This window comes from Citrus clementina, unplaced genomic scaffold (genome assembly GCF_000493195.1).
Source record: "Citrus clementina cultivar Clemenules unplaced genomic scaffold, Citrus_clementina_v1.0 scaffold_8, whole genome shotgun sequence".
Lineage (NCBI taxonomy): Eukaryota > Viridiplantae > Streptophyta > Magnoliopsida > Sapindales > Rutaceae > Citrus > Citrus x clementina.
Genome location: NW_006262022.1, coordinates 10,883,664 through 10,904,941, shown reverse-complemented (window position 1 = coordinate 10,904,941; position 21,278 = coordinate 10,883,664). Strand labels below are relative to the sequence as shown.

The window sequence follows — 21,278 nt, the reverse complement described above, 5'->3', positions numbered from 1 at the left end:
ATTTTATAGTAACAAGGAGGCTAAGAAGAAAAATAAAAAAATCCGGATGGCTTACTAAAGACATGATGGTAGCCTATGCACTTCCAGTTATTGATGATGACATCCCCAACACTTTCGGTGAAGCATTATGCAGCAGTGAATGTGATCAATGGAAGTTAGCCATGGAAGAAGAGATGAAATCTCTCCATCAAAACCAGACTTGGGAACTTGTGGAGTTACCAAAGGGGAAAAGAGCTATTGGCAATAAATGGGTCTCACCAAGAAGCAAGGATCTCCAAATCAAACAACTCTTCGGTACAAGGTAAGGCTCGTAGCAAAAGGCTTTGCTCAAAAGGAAGGTATTGACTATAATAAAGTGTTCTCTCCAGTTGTAAATCATACTTCCATTCGTATCCTACTTGCTTTGGTAGCTGAATATGAGTTAGAGTTGGCTCGATTGGATATCAAGACGACATTCTTGCATGGAGATTTGGAGAAGGAAATCTATATGACTCAGCCTTGTAGTTTCAAAGTTACTGGAAAGGAGAATCGTGTGTGCAGATTGAGTAAATCTTTATACAGATTGAAATTAATTCTTCAAATGCGTTGAGTTTGGAGAATTATGAATTACGGTTGGCTTGATCCCAAATTTTGGGTACGTAGGCAGTTGAAACGACACAACCATTCTAGAACCTTATTGAAGGATTACATTGGGGATGATGGTTTATTAGTAGTCGGCTCAGATTTAGACAAATTTTCGCCGAGGTGGAGATTTGTTGAAGTCAAAAAAATTGTGTTGGTTGCAACCAATAATTGTAAGGAAACAAAATCAAATTGAATTTGAATTTGCAGCCGAAAAGAAAGAATGGACAAAGGGGATGAAGCCAAAATGTGTGAAAAATAATAATAATTAAAAATTATATTTTCAATTATTTTATTCTTTGCATAGTAACTCGTTTCTCCTATAAATAGATAAAGATTTCATTCATTTCATGTATCCCAAAAATTTGTTAAGCTTATAAGTTACTAAGCTTTTGAGAGTTCTGAGAGTGTGAGCAATTGGAGAGTGTGAGCAATTGGAGAGTGTGTGTAAGAGTATTGAGTGTATTTGAGTTATGGAAAAGTGAGATTTCTTTACTCAAATTTGTACTCAAATAATTGTTAAAAATATAATTATTTTTCTCTTGTTCCCGTGAACATAGGTATATTACCGAACCACGTAATTCTTGTGTCCTTTATTTTTCTGTGATTATTCGGTGTGCTTGATTCTGCATTTTGCGGACAACAGTACTAACAGGTTAATTTGTGTCTTGATTCATGTGATCACACTTCACAACAAGCAGACAAGAACCAAATTTCATCCAGAAACTTGTTGAAGAAATAGCAATAAAATTGTCTTGCAGATACTTCGCTGTTGCCTCCTACCCAGTTGGAATAGATTCTCCTGTCGAACACGTGCATTCCTTGTTAAGACTTGATGATCTAGATGTTTGTAAAAAAGAATTTGTGGGATGGGTAGCATTGGGAAGACTACCATTTGAAAAGCAGTTTATGACCAGATCTCCCACTGTTTTGAAGGCAGTTGCTTCCTTGAAGACGTTGAAGAAATGGCAAAGAAACCAAATGGATTGGTTCAGCTTCAAAATGAATGCTTTCTGAACCGTTGTTGAGAAAAATGTTAGATATGGAAAGCATTGACAGAGGGCTCAATATGATGAGCAGCAGACTTCTTCACAGAAGGGTTTTTGTTGTTCTTGATAACTTAGATCACATAGATCAACTAAAACCATTAGCCGGAGAGAATAAGTGGTTCGGTTCTGGAAGTCGGATCATTATAACAAATAGAAATGAACATTTGCTGAAAGTTTTTGAAGTAGATGGGGTATGCACGGTTCCTAGATTATGTCTTGGTAAATCATTTCAGCTCTTCAGCTGGCATGCCTTCCGAAAAGACAAGCCTCCTCAACGATTCATGAAGCTCTCCAGAGAACTACTTCGTTGCGCTGAAGGGCTTCCACTTGGTCTTGAAGTTTTGGTTGTTTTCTTTTTAACGAGACAAGCATAGATGTATGGGAAAGTGCAGAGGAGAAACTGAAAAGGATACCTAGTGAGGAAATTTTGAACAAACTCAGAGTAAGTTTTGATGAACTAAACGATGATGAGGAGAAGAACGTATTCATGGATATTGCACATCTTTTCGTCGGAATGGATAAAGACTATGTTCTTAAAATACTTCAAAGTTGTGGCTTTTCCTCAGAGATCGTCTTTTTTGTTCTTACTCAAAGATGTCTCATAGTAATTGATGAAGACAATAGATTGAAAATGCACGATCTCATTAGAGACATGAAAGAGAAATTGCTTGCCAAGAATCCCTGAAAGATCCTGTGCATCATGTTTTGACCAGTCACTCTGTAAGTGCATTTCTAATTTTATTTTTTGTTCGTGCAGCAATTAGCAGTATGAAAATAATAACAGTGTAGGTTCATGACGGCTTCCATGTGATTCTTAATCTAAGTTCGCTGTATGTAGGAGAGAGATGCTGTAACTTTCTGTTTCTCATGCTTATTGCATGTAATCATGCTTGCCAATATATAACTAATTTTTTGGTGTTCTCTCTTGTCATGCCTTTAATCTGACATTATCTACAGTCTGAACTCTCAATCATTTCAATATCTCTTTGTAACATTAATGGAGAATTTGTGTCTACTTAGTTACAGCAATCTGATCATTGGAAAAAATAAAATAAAATCATCAGTCCTTCCTATCTAACTCTTTTTTGTGTGCGTGTGTCGAGACGGGGGTGCATTCTAAACGATGTTCCTTTTTTCCCCTTAACTTCATAAGAATCACAAATGGCTTTTGCAGGAGTTCATGCTATAATATTATTGTTGATCAATCAGTTATATTTGCATCTTAATTTTATGTTTTCTTGTTTTATTAGGGAACAATGCGGTTGAAGGCCCCATATTAAACATTCCCAGTTCAGAATTTGTAAATTTGACTACAGAGGCATTTGTAGTAATGCATAATCTAAGATTACTAAATCTAAAATATGTGCACCTCAATGGAGACTATAAGCATCTTGATTGAGGTGGTCGCATTGCCATGGCTTTCCGTTGAAATTTTTACCAGCTAGTTTTCATTTGGAGAACCTAGTTGCTTTGGACATGTGCTACAGTGGCCTCGCACAAATTTGGAAGGAAAATAGGGTATGAACTTTCCTCAATTTCATAGATAATTTTATACATTTTTTGCATTATATGATTGCTTGTACATGTGATAAGCCATGACATTCACAAAGTGTAGTACATGTAGGAAGGTCGTGGGAAGATGGACGTGCTGTTAACTATATATTTGCAATATAAGCAGTCGTTTTCCTTAATTATAGCGATTGTGGATCTTAAGTTTAGGAGTAGTAGTTAAACGATTGTATTTAAATTTGATTCTATTCAATAAAGGGGACGGCAAGTATTTATCCAAACTCAGTGGTCTGTTCTCACCCTAAGAGAATTATATTTTATTAACAATTACCGTCAAGCTTTGATTGGGACCTATCAATTGGTATCAGGGCTGCATTATCTTGTTCAAAAACTTTGTTGTTCTCATGGCAACTAACAAAGAAAGGATAGAAAATTTAGAAGCAAGGCTTGGCGGACTTCAAGATGGAATGCAACAAATGGAGATTGGCATTAATGAAAAACTGCATCAGCTCGAGGAGACCATCAATCGTATGTATGAGGCTTTCTTTTCAAACAAAGAAGGGTCCAGCCATAACGTCAATAATCACCCTAGTCATTCTTACAAGGAGAATACCAAGGAGGAAGCTAGTGGAAGCCGAATGATTTTCTCATAAAAAACAGCTAAGCTTGAATTTCCAAGGTACGCTGGAGATGATCCTACGGAGTGGTTTAGCAAAGTTTCCCAATTTTTTGAATACTAGGGAACAACGGAGCCACAAAAGGTTGCATTGGCGTCTTTTCACCTTGAGGGAGAAGCCAATCAATGGTGGTAGTGGTTGCGACCAGCTTACCAAGAGGAAGGAAGTTTGGTGACATGGGAAACCTTTGCTGAGGAATTATGGGTTCGTTTTGGTCCTACGGAATGTGAAGACTTTGATGAAGCTTTATCTAGAGTAAAACAAACCAGTTCCCTTCGCGATTACCAGAAGGAGTTTGAAAGCCTTGGTAACAGAGTTCATGGCTGGACACAGAAAGCTCTTGTGGGAACATTCATGGGCGGACTAAAACCGGAGATATCCGAAGACATCCGCATGTTCAAACCAAGAACGCTAAAGGAAGCCATCAGTTTAGCTCGCATGAAAGACGACCAGCTATCACGACAAAAGAAATTGCTTCTACCACCAATGGAATCTCCAACAACAGGGCCCGTGAAGCGGCTAACATGGGAGGAAATGAAAAGGAGGAGGGCTCAAGGCCTTTGTTTTAATTGTGATGATAAATTTTCTTCTGGCCATAATTGTATGGGTCGCCAACTTTTACTATTGGAAGGGAATACTGATGACCAATTTAGTGGTGACAATAACGAGCTCATTGGGGGCTAGTTCTCTACCTTGAACCTTGAGGACAAGGTTCCACTAAAAGGGGAAGGTATTGATAAGCCATGTCATTCACAAAGTGTAGTACATGTAGGAAGGTCGTGGGAAGATGGACGTGTTGTTAACTATTTATTTGCAATATAAGCAGTTGTTTTCCTTAATTATAGCATTGTGGATCTGAAGTTTAGGAGTAGTAGTTAAACGATTGTATTTAAATTTGATCCTATTCAATAAAGGGGACGGCGAGTATTTATCCAAATTCAGTGGTCTGTTCTCACCCTAAGAGAATTATATTTTATTAACAATTACAATCAAGCTTTGATTGGGACCTTCAACATGCGAATGGGTACTCAACAAGTTGAAAATCCTTAATGTCAGTCATTCGCTCTACCTGATTAAAATACCAAACTTTGATGGGCTCCCTAATTTGGAGAAATTAGTGCTTATAGACTGCCCAAGCTTGGTTGAGATCCACTTATCCATTGGACACCTTGTCAGGGTTGTTTCCTTGAATCTGAAAGATTGCATATCCCTGACAAGTCTTCCAAGATGTTTGTGCATGCTATGAGTCTCTTGAAATTCTTGTACCATCTGACTGTTCAAAACTTGCTGGGAAAACTGGAGCATTTGAGGGTGCTTGTTGCAGATCAAACCACTATCAAAAGACTACCATTTTCAATAAAGCTTCTAAAGAATCTCAGGCTGTTATCTTTAAGAGGCTGTAATGAAGCATTGCTTAGAACAGCGTCACATTCATTCTTCGAGACTTGGATATCAAGAAGAAGTCCCGATTCTATTAGTCTCCTTCCAAACTCTGTTGGGTTTACATTCCTTGAGAAGACTTTGTCTTTCTAACTGTAGTCTGTCGGACAATGCCCTTCCTGCTGATATTGGGAGCTTAAGCTCATTGTTACATCTTGATTTATGCTTCAATAATTTCAGTCGCTTACCAGATACCATAGTTCATCTTTCTAGTTTCGAAAGCCTTTGTTGAATGGTTGTACAATGCTTCAATCAATTCCATTACTTGCAAGAAACGTAGTTTACTTGCTTGCTTCAAATTGCTCTTCTTTGAAAAGTGTACTAGATGTTTCAAACTTGGAAAAACAAACCGGCAATGACACTTGATAATTGCCAAAGAGTTGCTGAGATTCAGAGCTTGGACAAGTTGGAATCCACAACTAGGATTTTTGTGGATGGGTGCTACAATCTGTCAGACAAATTTAGAAAGATGCTACTTCAGGTAAACCGTTTTGGACACATAACCCTTATGCTTCTCTCTCCGATCACTCATACATTCTTATGTACCATACACGAACTCCCAAGTCGTTGCATTCATGGGACTACGGTCCCCCGAACCAAGTGCCCGATTGGTGTGACTTTCGAAGTGAGGGATCTATAATCAGTTTTCAGGTGCCTCCAGCGTCAAATTGTCCGATCATAGGGTTGATACTATGCGCTGCTTATTCAGCCGAGGAAAACCTGATGATACTTTTGGGTTTTGGTGACATTGTGATAAAAAAAGAGTCCAAAGAACCTTGAATGGCCTGTATCACCAGACACGGGCATCCCAGTTACTAATGCAACCCTTGAAAATCAGCTTGAAGCTGGAGACGAAGTGGAGGTATCTGTGATCTCTGACTGTTCTTGCATCTCAGGTAAAGTGTGGGATGCCACTGGTTTATGAGAGCGAATGCAGATATTGCTTTCGCTGGCTGTGTTGATGGAGGTGAACATGCATCGGCAGGCAAAAGAGGACCAATCCTGTCTAAAAGAAGCGGATACGACAGTCAGCAACGTTCCAGCAGCAGCTGGTCTGGAGACCATGATCCTATCCCCAAAAGATTTGAGGATTCAGCATAATCAATGGAAACAAAATTAGAGCAAATCTTACTCATTCTTGCTATAGGAGCATTGTTTTCCCTTTGTACTGCATTTAATCTTATGAAACTGATGATATGATTTTGGTCCACATCTTCTGTAATATGCATTCAACTAAACCAGAATCTTATACTTCACATAAGTCCTAGCTTGGGGTTTCATAGGCGAAAGAAATTAATATGTTCAGTAAGCAACATGAGAGTTGAAAAGACCAATATATTCTAATAAATGCAAGAGATACTAGGATGTCTCTGGGGAGGAACTCGAAACACCAAAACCACACAGAATCATTCACAGTGCAGAAATGGAAGGGAAACAAACCAAAAATTAAAAATTAAAAAAAAAAAAAAACATAGGTGGATTCAACTATTTTTTTCCTCCAATATCAACTACCAGCATCCTTTATCACAAAAAGGATGGAAATATACAAATCCTTCAACATATTGTAAACACACTTTTTCACCTGGAAACAAAATTCTCTCGTGACCAAGAAATAACAAGATACAAACTCAGACACGTCGACAACATATTTTTTAAGCTAATAAGATACAACAGCATAGTTATTCCCTTGGAAGGGGATAACATTATTTTTCATTTGTCCGACAATTATGAATAAATCACATACAATAGAAGAGAAAAAAGAAAAGAAACTTATTTCATGGAGATGATGCAAGTGGAAATCAGCTCCAAAAGGAACGGTTTCTAAATGCAACCTCTTTACTTTCCTTCAAATTGCTCCCATCATAATCCAGGGTCCATTTCTCAAATGTGCAGTCAACGAAGTTATAGTAGCCACCATGAAGAGACAGAGCACCTGCCCTAACTTTTTCTTCTATCCATGGATAAGTGAGCAGGTTTAACAATGAACAATTTACAGATTCCTGTAAACAAATGGTAAACTAATAAATCGATATGTACAATTTGCAAGAAAATTTTATAGACCACTAATAAATTTATTCACCTCCTGTCAACTATATTTATTGTTCGCTTACTAACATACAAACATAAAATTCTGTTCCCATATTTGTATTATGAAGGATAAACCTTGTTGTTGGCATAGAAATTCAAACCGTCCACTTATTACATACAGAACCCCGGAAAAGAAAAAGGAAAAAAAAAAAAAAAAGACATTGTTGAATGGGAATAGTGCTGGCTCAGAGAAAAGAAAAACTTAATTCTCTCCGGTAAAATCATTTTTTCCATCAATGGTGAATTTAAATCAAGAAACAAGCAATATGTCCCCAGGAGATAACAAGTTGGTTAGCCCTATTGTAGTGGAAGTAGAAGGCTCGACTGCTCCTCACCCAACCTTGAAGGGTGAATTTTTTATTTTTGTTCATTCACGGTGGATAAGCTTTTTGAAAATATTTCTCTCGGCAACCAGAAGCACTCTTTTTGGTTAAGACCCAAGGGTTAGTCATCGATCCTGAATTCCAATATCACACAAAATAAAATTTTCATAGAGCAAAACTTTGTTCTTTCATTTTTACCTTATTTGGTAAGAAACTGAAAAATCCCCTGACTAACCCATAAAGGTCGATTCATAACCAGGCCCCAGAAAAGATCACTGAGATTAAACACACAGACCAATTGAGGGATTGAGAGATTTAACTTTCACGGACATTACCAGGCTACATTTTCATCATTTATATATATTCCAAAGCATCAGATTATACTGGACTAAATATTTCATTTTGAGCAGCACTTTCTAAAGTTAGGAAAAGGTCAATCACCTTCTCACAGTGTGAACACTGATGGTCAAAGCTAAGGCTGGAAGAAGCAGCTTTTGTGTTTAACCTTGCATTCTTCCCCACAAGAACCCAACTTCTAATAAAACTACAGAAAAGAAGAATTTAGCTGAGTAAGAAGCATAATCAAACTGAATTTTGCAAAAATAAAACATTTTGCAGAGAAGGATAAACTTTTGCATAAGTTGCTCTCTCCTAGTGACCTTGGATCTTCTTCATCCTGCATGCTCATAAGGGCATGAATGCCTCCACAGCGGCTGTGGCCAATGACTAAAATGTTTTCAACCTGCAACAGGAGTGATCTATCATCTCTACATTTCAGAAGACTTCATTCATGACTGGAAAGTTATCCATAAATTCCCATATTGAAGAAGGCGAAAGTAGAGAAATCCCATGTTTAAGACTCCAAAATTGAAGGATCCAACTCATCAAAATAATAATTTCCCTGGAATCCAAGAAACATAGAAACCTTTACAATAAATTTGCAGAACAAAACACTTACTTTAACAGAATTAACGGCAAATTCCAGTGCAGCATTTGTTTCTGAGGGCCCACTCTGCTCAATTAAAAAGACCAAGTAAAAAGAATGGAAAGACAAAGAGGAGAAAATTGTTTGGCTTTTTATCATCTACTAATAAAGCATTCAATCCACAGCATCAATCTTTTTCATAAAGTGGACATGTTTATAAAAAAAATCAGCTGCACCATGTAAAATACCTCACACGGGGGCACCATATTTGCAACATTGCGGACAATAAATGCCTCTCCTGGTTGAAATCCCAGGATGTTTGAGGGACAAACTCTAGAGTCCGCACAAGCAATCACCATAAACTGTCCAAGAAACTTTTAGTTAACAAAATTTGATTGGATAATCTATAGAGAAAATATAAAGGCAACCATCTAAAATGTTTAAAAAATATAAATGAAACAGCACAGAAAAGGCAACAATTAAATTACAAAGTATACAAATACCTTTGGTGCTTGACCATCCGCAAGATTTTGGTAATGCTCTAAATTTTCCCTGTTAAAAAACATTGACCATGTTTAGATGGCAGACTAATGGATCTTAATAGATCAATCAGCTAAGGCAGCAGTTCTTCATTGCTTACATGAATTTCTGTTTTTTGAAGCTCAAAAAGCGATGTTTCATCTTATCAAAAAAATCACATTCATTTTCAACTTCTGCTGCAGTCTCCAGCTTGTCAACTTGAAATTCTTGAGTGATTCCCTCAGAATGTCTCCAACCCTTTAATTTGAAACCTGAACTTTTCCTGAAAGTGAAACAATAATGCTTAGAAAAATCGTGTTGAATGATGTTGTAGCAGGGAGTATAAACGAAAATGGAGATACTCTTATCTCTTAGTATCAACCCCCTGTTGCATGGCAGTCAGTGTCCTAATATGCAGAACTTGTCCTATAAATAAATCACTGAAACATTACCAAGAGAAGTTTACAAAAGTAATCTTAGATTGCTAGAAAACTCAATAAAGTGCCATCATTTATAAGAAGAGAACCCGGTGCATTCACACCCAAGGAACAAAGTATTATTCAAATAAAAGATTGGCAACTCTTCCTTTATACACATTAAATTGCTATTTAATTATGCAACTAAACCGAACTAAGTATCTGATTTCAGCTTCCACATCAATAAGATCATAAAGGCAGAGAAATTGCAAAATGTCAAAGCTTTTCTTAGATTAAAAGAGGTTGATGTTCAACATAAAATACAGTTACCACAAACATACGTTGACCAATGAACATTTTTTATTTAATTTAACAAGCTAGCAACAAAAGCAAACAACATAAGGAAAATCAAATGAATACACAACAATTGCCAGCTCAAAAGCTCGTATCAGTACAAATATTTCTCCCCATGAAAGCAGAAATCAAACAGAAAGAAAAAATCTTAATTGGCACTCACTTGAAAGAAGTGGATAAGCTCAACTGGGTCTGCCCAATTTGTCTAAATTTGAACTTGGGGCCAAAGATCTGCTGCTATTAACAATAAATCAGTAAACTCAGAACAAAACAATACATATAAAGAACCCAAAATTTTTTTTTTAAAAAAAAGAGCTTACTGTGGAACTCCTCAGAGGAGTGAGAGCTGAAGATGAAGAAGGCAACGGGTCTTTAGAAACAGAAGCTGGGGCAAGAATTGCCATTAAAAAATTTCAGAGATGTTTAAAGAGAAAAAGGTGGTACTTAAAGAAAATGGTGAAATGGTGGGATCTCGTGGCAGTCATCAAATTGAAATATAAAGAAGAAAGAGAGAGAGGAGGGTTCTAAAAACGAGTGGGTGTGTGTTGGTTGGATCAAACAACACTTGGATTGTGGGGTTTGTCTCCAAGAAAGACGGAGAAAACAAAGTGGAAATGAAAACAAGTGCTTTGCAGAAGCCAACTCAGCAACTTGCTTTTGAAATGTTTTTCTTGTTTCCTTTCTTTCTAGAACTCGCGTCTCTCTCTTGTGATTTGCGAAGGCGGTAATGTCGGTTACTTATTTGGCGTAAACTGATTTTTGGATCGTTATTACAATCACAGACTTATTGATATACAATACAATAGTACTCTTTTCTCATTTACTTTTAAAAGAATTCGACTCCCAAACAAAGAAATATCGACTCCCTTCTAAGAGAATCAAATTCCAATAAAGTCAGCCTAGAAAAAAAAAAATTCCAATAAAGTCAGTACTTTAGCGTTTAGCGCAAAGCACTCGAAGTTGTGTACCTGGACTGTCCCAATAGGCTAAGAAAAATAACAATAATAACCAATATTTCACATGGATATGTAAAGTCAAAAAGGCCCTAAATGGATATCTAAAGTTGGAAATTGCCCTTAATGCTAGTGAACAACGCCCTTAGTTTTCATTTGGAAACAATAAGGTAATAGAGAATTTTGGTGATGTGTTTCAGAATATGAACAATGCCCTTAGTTTTGGGAAATGTACAAAAATAACCTAAAATTTTTTGTAATTTTTACAATGAGTCATTCAAACTTTTTTCTATCAACATTAGCCAAACACAATGTTTTCTTCCCAAATTACCCTTGTTTACAAACCAAAAGCAACTTTTCTTCTCTCCCGAATCCCAAATAAAAAAAATTGAGAACGTTCAGCGCAGACTGCTGTTGGCTGTTGGCAAGTTCAATATACTGAATTTCTGGCCAAGATTAACAAAAATTGTTTTTTTTAAGAAGTGGATACAATTCTTGCAGGTGCGTAGAGATCAAGAAAACGTATTGGTTCCTTTGATAAGAGCAAGAAAGAAGATGAAAGAAGAAGAGAGCCTCGGTGTCAACAAGGAGGAGTATGTGTTATCGTATGTGGATACTCTGTTAGATTTGCAGCTTCATGAAGAGAAAAAAAAGCTTAGCGAAGAGGAAATTGTGAGTTTGTGTTCAGAATTTCTCAGCGCGAGCACTGAAAGTACCTCCACGGCGCTACAGTGGATCATGGCCAATCTGGTGAAGCACCCGCACGTTCAAGAGAAGGTTTATACGGAAATCAGAGGAGTTGTTGGTGAAAATGAAGAGGTGAAAAAGGAGGAGTTGCAGGAGATGCCGTATCTGAAAGCAGTGATTTTAGAGGGACTGAAGAGGCACCCGCCTGGGCATTTCGTGTTGCCACATGCCGTGACAGAGGATTTCGTGCTTGATGATAAGTACGTGATACCAAAGGACGGGAGTGTGAATTTCATGGTGGCCGACATGGGTTGGGATCCGAAAGTTTGGGAGGATCCGATGGCGTTTAAGCTCGAGAGGTTTTTGAATGATCATGATCAAGATTTTGACATAACGGGGGGTAGGGAAATTAAGATGATGCCATTTGGAGCTGGCAGGAGGATCTGTCCCGGTTTTGGTTTGGCTATGCTTCATTTGGAGTATTTTGTGGCTAATTTGGTTTGGAATTTTGAGTGGAAGGCTGTGGATGGTGATGAGGTTGATTGGACTGAGAAGCAAGAGTTTACTCGGCTTCTGCAAGCAGCAGCTGCAGCAAATCATGCTCAAATCACTCTACAATTATTTGGTAAAAAATCTAAAATAAAACACCACCTAAATTAAAACAACGCCAGAGTCAGATGCATATACAAATGATGATCTTGATAACGCATCAAGTAGATCTTGCAGTGAATTTGGCGGTGAGAGAGAGAGAGAGAGAGAGAGGAAGGAGAGGACGAAAAGATAATGTTATGGGAGGGGCATTTTCGACACTAGGGATGATTATTGGCTAATGTTGATAGGAAAAAAGTTGAGGGGTTAGTTGTGAAAATAACAAAAATTTTTTGGTTATTTGTGTAAATTTCCCCTTAGTTTTGAAGGAAGATTTGATGTCACAATTATTTTGCCACGTGTTGCATTTGGTTCTCGACACATGGCACTGCAAATGAGACATGAAATCTTAAGACCTGTGCTTGAGAGCTATCAATCACTTACTACATATTCTTTAACGAAGCACTTAATTATTTTGAAACTTTTCGTAACTTCTTTCTCCTGTGGGACTTCAACAGGTTACTATCTTTTTCTAAATATTTGTAAGAACATGTGTTGCAATATCAGATCATAATAAAATAGAAGACCCATTGTTAGTAAGAAGTATTTTCCTACTCCTGTAATATTGATATATATATATTTTAAATCAATAGAAGTAGGGGTGGATTTACTATAGGACTAGTGGGGACTGAAAAAAAAATTCTTTAATAATTAATTTAGTTTGCCTAAAATTTTTAATAAATTTTTCTTAAGCCCCCACTAATTTATAATCAAGCCTGCAATACATGGTTACACATAAATTCTCACACTCCGTATTTTTAAATTCAAATAAAAAGATATGAACTTTGCAAACTAAAAACAAGCCTATAAATATTAGTATTAATTTAATTTTTATACGGCCCACAAACTCATTAATAATTTTGTATTAATCTTTCTTTTTCAATTTCACCACTAGTTCAGCACCAATAAAAAATCTCTAAATATCTTTCTATTTTGGTTGTTTACTTAAAAAAAATACTTATTTAATAATATTGATAATGAAGTTGTAATGCAATGTATCAATGTATGAAAACTCGTGAAGGATAATTGTAAACATATGTTGAAGTATTATAAATCTTTTAAATTTACATCTTTATTAGTTTTTAAATTTTTTTATATTGTCTTTGAATAAACCCCTAGTCAACCATATATGCTTTCTCCGCCCTGAATAGAAGTTGCTATAGGCTAAGTATTGTCGCTGCAATATGAATAATCATGCGCGGAGCAAGTACAACGGTACACATATTGTTATGACATAGGCTAAGTATTGTCGGTTGAAGAGAGTCAAGAGACTCACTTTGGGCTAAAAATCTCATTTCCGCCCTCAGCCCATTTTTGTCTATTTTTCAGCCATGCTTTCATATGGGGTTGGGTTTAAAAAAAATTTTGAGTGGATTTTTCAGCCATGTTTACACCCCTTCATTAATCTCAACAAACTTTATTCTTTTATAATTAAATTAAAGTATAAATATAAATAAAATTAATCGCGCTTATATCCCGTTTATTTACAAAAATAACCTTATATAATCACAAAAGAAAACCTTTTGGATTGTTCTCCGTAAGCTTCTTTCATTTGTTTGATTTGGTAGAATAAACGTGCAATTCCATATTTTTCTAAATTTAAAATGTTGAATCAAGCAAGAAGTCAGATTAACTGATAATGGGAACATAAAAATTACTTCTTCAATAGCCGCTGGAATTTCCTTTTTGTCCAAAGATGAAGGTTATGAAAGTTTCCTTTCTTTTTTTCCCCGCTCAAACAATAGTAAGAAACAAGAACATTTTGATACTCAAAAGAAAGCAATGGAGGCAGAAATTGTGTATAGGAATGGCAATAGGTACTGCCTATTGCGGGTTTACTATTACCAAATCCGCACCTACAAAAAATTTAAATTACCAAACTCGTCTGCAACCCGCAACGGGAAAAACCCGCCCACTGTGGATTTTAACAATTACCAAACTCACCCGCAACCAATACTTTTAATAATACATAAAAACTTAAATTATATAATTTAAACTATAAATATATAATAATAGCCTAAACATCCGCAAACAATATTCAATTTTAGATTTTATCAATGTAAATAAGAAATTAAAATTTCAACAATAAAAAAATACACAAAATATTTCTATTGTAGGCAAATTATCATCACTAATATCAATGCCTTGCCTCATCTTTTAATCAATATACAAGTATTATCAATAATATTAACAAGTAGATTTTATACCATTATCGTTAAGGCAAAACAAACAAAATCAATTAAAGTAAAATAAAATATTAGTAATAAAAATTATAAAATTTCTAATTATTAAAAGCTTATTGTATATCTATTGCAGTGAAATAAGTTAGGTTTAGGAATTAGAAACTTTAACTTAAATATATTTATGATTAATTTTTTCAATGTAATTTTTGTGATTAAAATAAAAAAATATAAATAATTAAAATAAAGAATGCGGGTTTGTGGACACTTGCGCTGGTACCCAGCAGATTTTTTCTCAATACTAAATCCACTCGCAACCTACAATAGATTTAAGTTTGAAATATCAAACCCACTTGCAACCCACAAAATTACCCGTAGTGGGCGGGTTTTTATGGGTGAGTTTGAACGGGTTTACTGGTTGGCAGGTAATTTTGCCATCTCTATTGTGTATGGAATGAAATATACTCCTTGAACTCAAATTGATGCTTAAAAGAAAAGTAGAAGATGTTTTAGGCTTTTCATTTGAAAGGGTATTTTTGGCATTAAATAAAGTATGATTGAGGGGTTAAAGAGAAGCGGGGGATGTTTAGTTCAATTTTGGAGGGATGCCAACAGTGCAACTCCCTTTTAAAACTCTCAAGAAACCCTATTTCATATTTACGTTTATAGCTCTTCTTTTATGAAATTAGAAAAAGGACATAAAATTAAATACAATAGACTTTTAACTAAACTTTACTATCATTTTGAATAAATTAATTAAATTGTAAATATATTTTTCATGATAATAATATCATTGTTAAGTAATTAATTTATTTATTATTCCAAATAATTAGATTTTATCAACAAAATTAATTACTAAAGGGGTGCGAAAAGCATTACTCTAGAAAAATTGTAGCCCCAACATTTTAGTAGAAAAAAAACAAGGGAAATTTTTTTTGAAAGAATGTGGTTATCAGATTAATAAACAATTTTTTTAATTATTGATGGAGATGCCAAAAGAATTTTATACTGTTTTTAATATTTTAATATGATAATTAAAAAAAAATTAAAGTGTTCATCCCAATCCAGTTCTAAACTTATCGTTATCTATTGTAGAGCTAATGAATTAGCAGTGACTAATCTTTACGGTTATAAACGAAAAAAAATATGTTTGAATATATCATGCAATCCATTTTGGTCCAAAACGACATTGATTATCTCAGTAAAACAAAAAGTTATCCAATGAGAGATTGTGACTAAGTCAATGTCTAACTCCAGTGCTAATAAGCAGCAGCTTTCCTCAGCTAACGAGAGATCGAAATTGAAAATCTAACTCAAATAATGTAGATAACTAAGAATCCAAATCATAACTAAATAAGAAATCCGAATTAAACAAAATAATCTTCTGTTCAGTGCGTACTAGATATTAACGGAGTTGTTGTTTAATAAAATGTGGGATAAGAAAAGCAATCCGTAAACAATTAAAATTTTATCTATATAAAAAGCAACGTAACTTCTTCTTATGCTAAGCCTACGAGCTCTTTAATTTAGTTCAATTTTTTTCTGCTTTCTTTGTTCTCCGTATTCATCTTCCATCTTTCTGTTTTCTTCTTAGAATTCTTCTTAAAATTAAGAAAAAAATAAAATAAAACAAAAGGCTGAAACAATGCCTGCTGCCGGCGGTTTTGATAAGGGTAATGGCAAAGGTTACCCCGGAAAACTTACCCCATTCGTCACAGTGACATGTATTGTTGCTGCCATGGGCGGTCTCATCTTCGGTTACGACATTGGGATTTCAGGTAATTATATTTACTACTAATTAATAAATTCTCTCAGGTGCAGCTGTCTGTCCCTCATTATTTGTTTATCTTTTTTCGGTGTAATATGTTGATACTTTATTCGTTTGTAACTCATATATCTTTCTAAAAAAGATGTAAGTATTTTGTTTGTTTGTACTTTTAGGCTAATTATATTTTAATGATTAATTAACAGGTGGTGTGACCTCAATGCCTTCGTTTCTGAAGAGGTTTTTCCCGTCGGTGTACAGGAAGCAACAGGCAAACTCATCAACGAATCAGTACTGTCAATACAACAGCGAGACGTTGACACTGTTCACGTCTTCGCTATACTTGGCTGCTTTACTATCATCGCTGGTAGCATCATCCGTGACGAGAAAATTCGGAAGAAAAAAGTCAATGTTATTCGGTGGCGTCCTGTTTTTCGCCGGTGCCTTAATCAATGGCTTCGCCCAAGGCGTTTGGATGCTCATCGTTGGCCGACTTTTGCTTGGTTTCGGCATCGGCTTCGCAAACCAATCCGTGCCTTTGTACCTCTCCGAGATGGCCCCCTACAAGTACAGAGGAGCACTGAACATTGGGTTTCAATTGTCAATCACAATTGGAATCCTCATCGCCAATGTGTTGAACTACTTCTTCGCTAAGATAAAGGGTGGCTGGGGATGGCGTTTGAGCTTAGGCGGCGCCATGGTCCCTGCCCTCATCATCACCATCGGCTCACTCGTCCTCCCGGACACACCAAATTCAATGATTGAACGTGGCCAGCGCGATGAAGCCAGAGAGAAACTTAGGAAAATTCGCGGCGTTAATGATGTTGATGAGGAGTTCAATGATCTTGTTGGAGCCAGTGAAGCATCTAAGCAAGTTGAACATCCTTGGGGGAACTTGTTGAAAAGGAAGTACAGGCCTCACCTTACCATGGCCATTCTAATTCCATTCTTCCAGCAGCTCACTGGCATTAATGTGATCATGTTTTACGCCCCTGTTTTGTTCAACACAATTGGTTTCGGCAATGACGCATCACTCATGTCCGCCGTGATCACCGGCCTTGTCAATGCTTGCGCAACATTGGTTTCTATTTACGGCGTCGACAAGTGGGGAAGGAGATCTCTCTTCCTTGAAGGGGGCACTCAAATGTTAATCTGCCAGGTACTAGATATTTGTTACCAGCTTTAACTCTTACTCTTTAACTATTATTTAATTCATGACATCTGCTACTTAACTCTTAATTGTATTGTCTAAGGCTATTGTTGCTGCTTGCATTGGTGCTAAATTCGGAGTTGATGGGAATCCGGGAGAATTACCCAAGTGGTACGCCGTTGTTGTTGTGCTTTTCATCTGCTTATATGTTGCTGCATTTGCCTGGTCTTGGGGTCCCCTGGGATGGTTGGTGCCCAGTGAAATTTTCCCCCTCGAAATCCGATCGGCGGCACAGAGTGTGAATGTGTCTGTCAACATGGCATTCACATTCGTAGTGGCACAAATTTTCTTGAACATGCTGTGCCATCTCAAGTTTGGCTTGTTCATTTTCTTCGCATTCTTCGTATTGGTGATGTCCATTTTTATCTTTTTCTTCTTGCCTGAGACGAATGGGATTCCAATTGAAGAAATGGGTCAAGTTTGGAAGAATCACTGGTTCTGGTCCCGTTATGTCGGAGAAGACGATTTCGTCTCCAATGGTGGCGTGGAGTTGCAGAAAGGAAACAAGGCTATCAACAATGTTTAATGTTTAATGTTTAATCTGGAACTTTGGGATTTTCTTTTTCTTTTTCTTTTTTCAATGTTTTTAATTTTTCAATTTTATAGTAGTAAAGATATAACAATACTTTTTTTTTATAGCAGTATTGATTTGTTAGAATGACAGATAATATAATTTCTGGTTTAGTTTCTGCCGTCTGTTTTAATTATTTTCCTCTATTTATTCACCGGAAATTATTGCCATTAAACTTTTTTCCCAACTAGCTAGGAAACTACTACTTAGCAAATTGTTTAGAATGCTAAATTGTGATGTCTGAGGAAAAAAATTGGTTAGAAAGTGAAGTAATTTTAAGGGTTTTGACCTTCTTTAGTTGGTTTACCGAATTTGAGTTACTTGAGTCTGAGTTGTGGGTTCGGATTCTAGAGAAAAATAGAGGGACTAAAGAGCATTCAAGCTTTTCCTACCCTCTACTCTCTTCAGAAAAATAGAAAATAAAAAAGCCCTAAATATAGCCTGTTTGAGGCTTCATCGTAAGAAAAAACTGAAAAAGAGAAGCTTCAAAAGAAGTATTGAACGTGTCTAACCAATTTTGGAGGGGCTTCATGATATTAAAAATTAAAGTTAGTGTTACTTGTCAAACACCTAACCCGAAATACCAAAGTCAAGATCAGGCCAAGGATGTGCAATTTTAGTTATCCATGCACGTACCCCAATGATGTGCAATTTGAGTTACACATGCACAGCGTATTAACAATCAAAAGAGTATGATTTCGATGAATAAATGGCTCACCACACATTTCATTAAAAATATCTAAGGATAATAACTTAGTTATATCATGCTCACAATCTTTTAAATCAAAGAAATGTTCTGACTATTATTCAAAGGCAATTGATCAGTTAGTTAACAATGCCAGAAGCATTTCTTCACCCATGATATTATATTAGTACTATCCACTATTTCATTTTCTAAATATTAATTGAATATTGTTCTTATATTAAAAAGAAAATAAACATTGTTTCATTTAAAATATGTCTTTAGTGAGGACATCCTCATTTTGATAAATTGAGGATGCCAATAACCGACAAAAAACACGTGTTTAATATATTGAATTTTTTTTTTTTTGTACTTTTGTATGCAACCTCACTAGAGAATATATATATATATATATAGAAAAACTTTTGTTAAAGATTATTTTTAAGTCAGTATATAATGTTTGAGTCGTGATTTTATTTTATTTTTTTTGTTGATAAATGTATTTGTATATAGTGTTTGAGTCATGATTAATGTATCCTACGGTAAGTCTAAACATAGGTTTTAGTCTTCTATGGGCTTCATGAGACTTCTAAGATGACTATTCTCCACTAGCCTCGTGTCACAAGACACTTTTTTTTTTTTTTAATTTATGTGCTGAGGTCTTCCGAATGATTTTACCCAAAAGTTCAATATGAATTTAGCCTTAGGTGCTTCCATGCCTTCTAAATTATGATTCACACACCTCGTAACAGTGCCTCGGGTACACTGAAGAATACACATAACTTACGTAACTTGAATTCAGCCAAGCTTCTATTTTTAGACATCAACATAATATTTTAGAAAAGATAAATAAAAAAATTCATCGATAATAGTAATTTTATCATCTATCTCTCTCATGGGTCATGATTCAAACTCAAGTAGTCAATTAAAGAAAACTGCTTAAAACTACTTGAGCGAATTCATGCGTTACTGTATATATTTATATTAACTTATTTCTTTGAAATATTTCTTGTCTATTTTAACTCCCTGAGAAGTTCTATAGCATATCTGAGATAATATTTTAACCATCCAATAAGTAAATAATGATATAATATACGTGCATTTATTTTGAAAAACCACCATGTGAGTGGTAATTATATTAAACTAATTTACACAAATCTTACATGTACTAATTGGTTATATTATCTCTAATTTATTCTAAAATTCCTACAACTCCCCTATATTCAGTTTAAAATTTTCAAAGTTATTGGTAAGAGAGTTAAAAACCCATCAAAAAAATTACTATAAAATCACTTGTATATATATTTTGTGAAAGGGTAAATGCTCATTTAATCCTTATATTTTGACTTAAGTGTTTGTTTGGTCCTTACATTTTGAAAAATACCTCAAGACACCCTTGCTCTTAAATATATTACGTGCTTGCACTTATTTTTTCTTTACTTTTACAATAATACCCTTACTATAATATTCTTGACATCAATTTATTTATCTATTGAAAAAGTTAATAAACAAATTAACTATTACTTAGCAAATTAACCAATAAATATCATTCTAAAAAAACTAGTATTTTCTACTCCCCTACAACAATGTTGCTAATTATTATTTTATAAATTAATTAGTACTACCCAACTCTAAACAATGTTTAATATCCTTATAGCAATCTTACTAACAATTATTTATAAACAAACTAATTTAAAAAATTAATCCTAAAAGTAAAATAATAACAAAAAAATTATACCAATTTTTATATTTCTTTTAAGGCTTATTTGATAAATTAATTTTTTTTCTCCTTAAGAATATTGTTGTAAGGGTATTATTATAAAAAAAAAAGGAGTAAGGGTAGGAGTGTAACATATTTAATACCAAAAATATCTTGAGACATTTTTTAAAATATATATAGGAACTAAATGAGTACTTAAATCAAAACATAGATGATGAGTATTGGAAAATACATATTTATAAAGGGTAAAGTTGTCATTTCGTGCTCTAAATCTCACTAACATTTCTATTTTTATATGTTTAAATTTTCTAAGATTTTATTTTGTTTGTTTTATTATAAATTAAGTAGTTCATGTATTTCAGGGATATTTAGCCATTTCACGACTAATGAGAAATCAGACAGCAAAACAAATGACACTTTTAAACTCGGAATGATTGAAAATCTTAGGAGGAGCATAAAAGGGTGTTCGATATTGTTCACGTATATGGTATTGTTCATATATACGGTACTGTTCACATATACGATACGATGATCTGGCATTGACCGATAACGTGACAACATCCTATTGGACCAATGATGTGGCATTGACTAATTAGGTAACATTGACTGATGATGTGACATTGACTGATGATGTGACAGGATGCTACTGGACCAAAATACTGATGTGGCATTGACCGATGACGTGGTAACATCTAATTGGATCGAAATGTTGATGTGGTGTTAACTAATGATGTGTTCCAGTCAATCAAAGCTTGCCACGTGACGCAATCCTGAGTGTTCAAATTGTTTTCATCTAGTGGCTATGAATTACCCATTGTATCTATAAATAAAGAGCTTCCCCTTAATTTGATAGCCTTGAATCCATTTTTGAGCTCTAATTTGATGTAATTCTCTCTTCATCTTGTATTTTCTACGTATTTTAATAAAATTACTATTTTACC

The 21,278-nt window shown here is 35.1% G+C and overlaps 4 protein-coding genes across 5 annotated transcripts; 3 read left to right on the top strand and 1 right to left on the bottom strand.

The window, feature by feature from the left end:
* Positions 1 to 1,663: 1,663 nt before the first annotated feature.
* LOC112096348 (disease resistance-like protein DSC2) lies at positions 1,664 to 4,540 on the top strand. Its single transcript, XM_024179773.1, has 2 exons — positions 1,664 to 2,014; positions 3,992 to 4,540. The coding sequence occupies exons 1-2, from the start codon at positions 1,664 to 1,666 to the stop codon at positions 4,538 to 4,540; spliced, it is 900 nt and encodes a 299-aa protein (XP_024035541.1).
* Positions 4,541 to 6,776: 2,236 nt separating this feature from the next.
* Positions 6,777 to 10,717, bottom strand: LOC18033757 (beta carbonic anhydrase 5, chloroplastic). 2 transcript variants are annotated; one of them, XM_006423700.2, is made up of 9 exons: positions 10,242 to 10,717; positions 10,085 to 10,158; positions 9,273 to 9,434; positions 9,136 to 9,184; positions 8,881 to 8,994; positions 8,666 to 8,719; positions 8,367 to 8,449; positions 8,149 to 8,251; positions 6,777 to 7,296 (listed from the first exon to the last, which is right to left on the bottom strand). In XM_006423700.2, the coding sequence occupies exons 1-9, from the start codon at positions 10,323 to 10,325 to the stop codon at positions 7,096 to 7,098; spliced, it is 924 nt and encodes a 307-aa protein (XP_006423763.1). In that variant the 5' UTR covers positions 10,326 to 10,717; the 3' UTR covers positions 6,777 to 7,095. The 2 variants fall into 2 exon arrangements, with proteins under 2 accessions (XP_006423763.1, XP_006423761.1); XM_006423698.2 differs by having other exon boundaries at positions 10,085 to 10,155; positions 10,242 to 10,716.
* Positions 10,718 to 11,084: 367 nt separating this feature from the next.
* On the top strand, positions 11,085 to 12,221 carry LOC18033621 (cytochrome P450 89A2). The gene is made up of 2 exons (XM_006423696.2): positions 11,085 to 11,105; positions 11,226 to 12,221. The coding sequence occupies exons 1-2, from the start codon at positions 11,085 to 11,087 to the stop codon at positions 12,219 to 12,221; spliced, it is 1,017 nt and encodes a 338-aa protein (XP_006423759.2).
* A 3,691-nt stretch (positions 12,222 to 15,912) lies between these two features.
* Positions 15,913 to 17,903, top strand: LOC18034377 (sugar carrier protein C). The gene is made up of 3 exons (XM_006423695.2): positions 15,913 to 16,167; positions 16,361 to 17,313; positions 17,408 to 17,903. Exons 1-3 carry the CDS (start codon positions 16,035 to 16,037, stop codon positions 17,888 to 17,890), a joined length of 1,569 nt encoding a protein of 522 aa, XP_006423758.1. The 5' UTR covers positions 15,913 to 16,034; the 3' UTR covers positions 17,891 to 17,903.
* Positions 17,904 to 21,278: the final 3,375 nt, after the last annotated feature.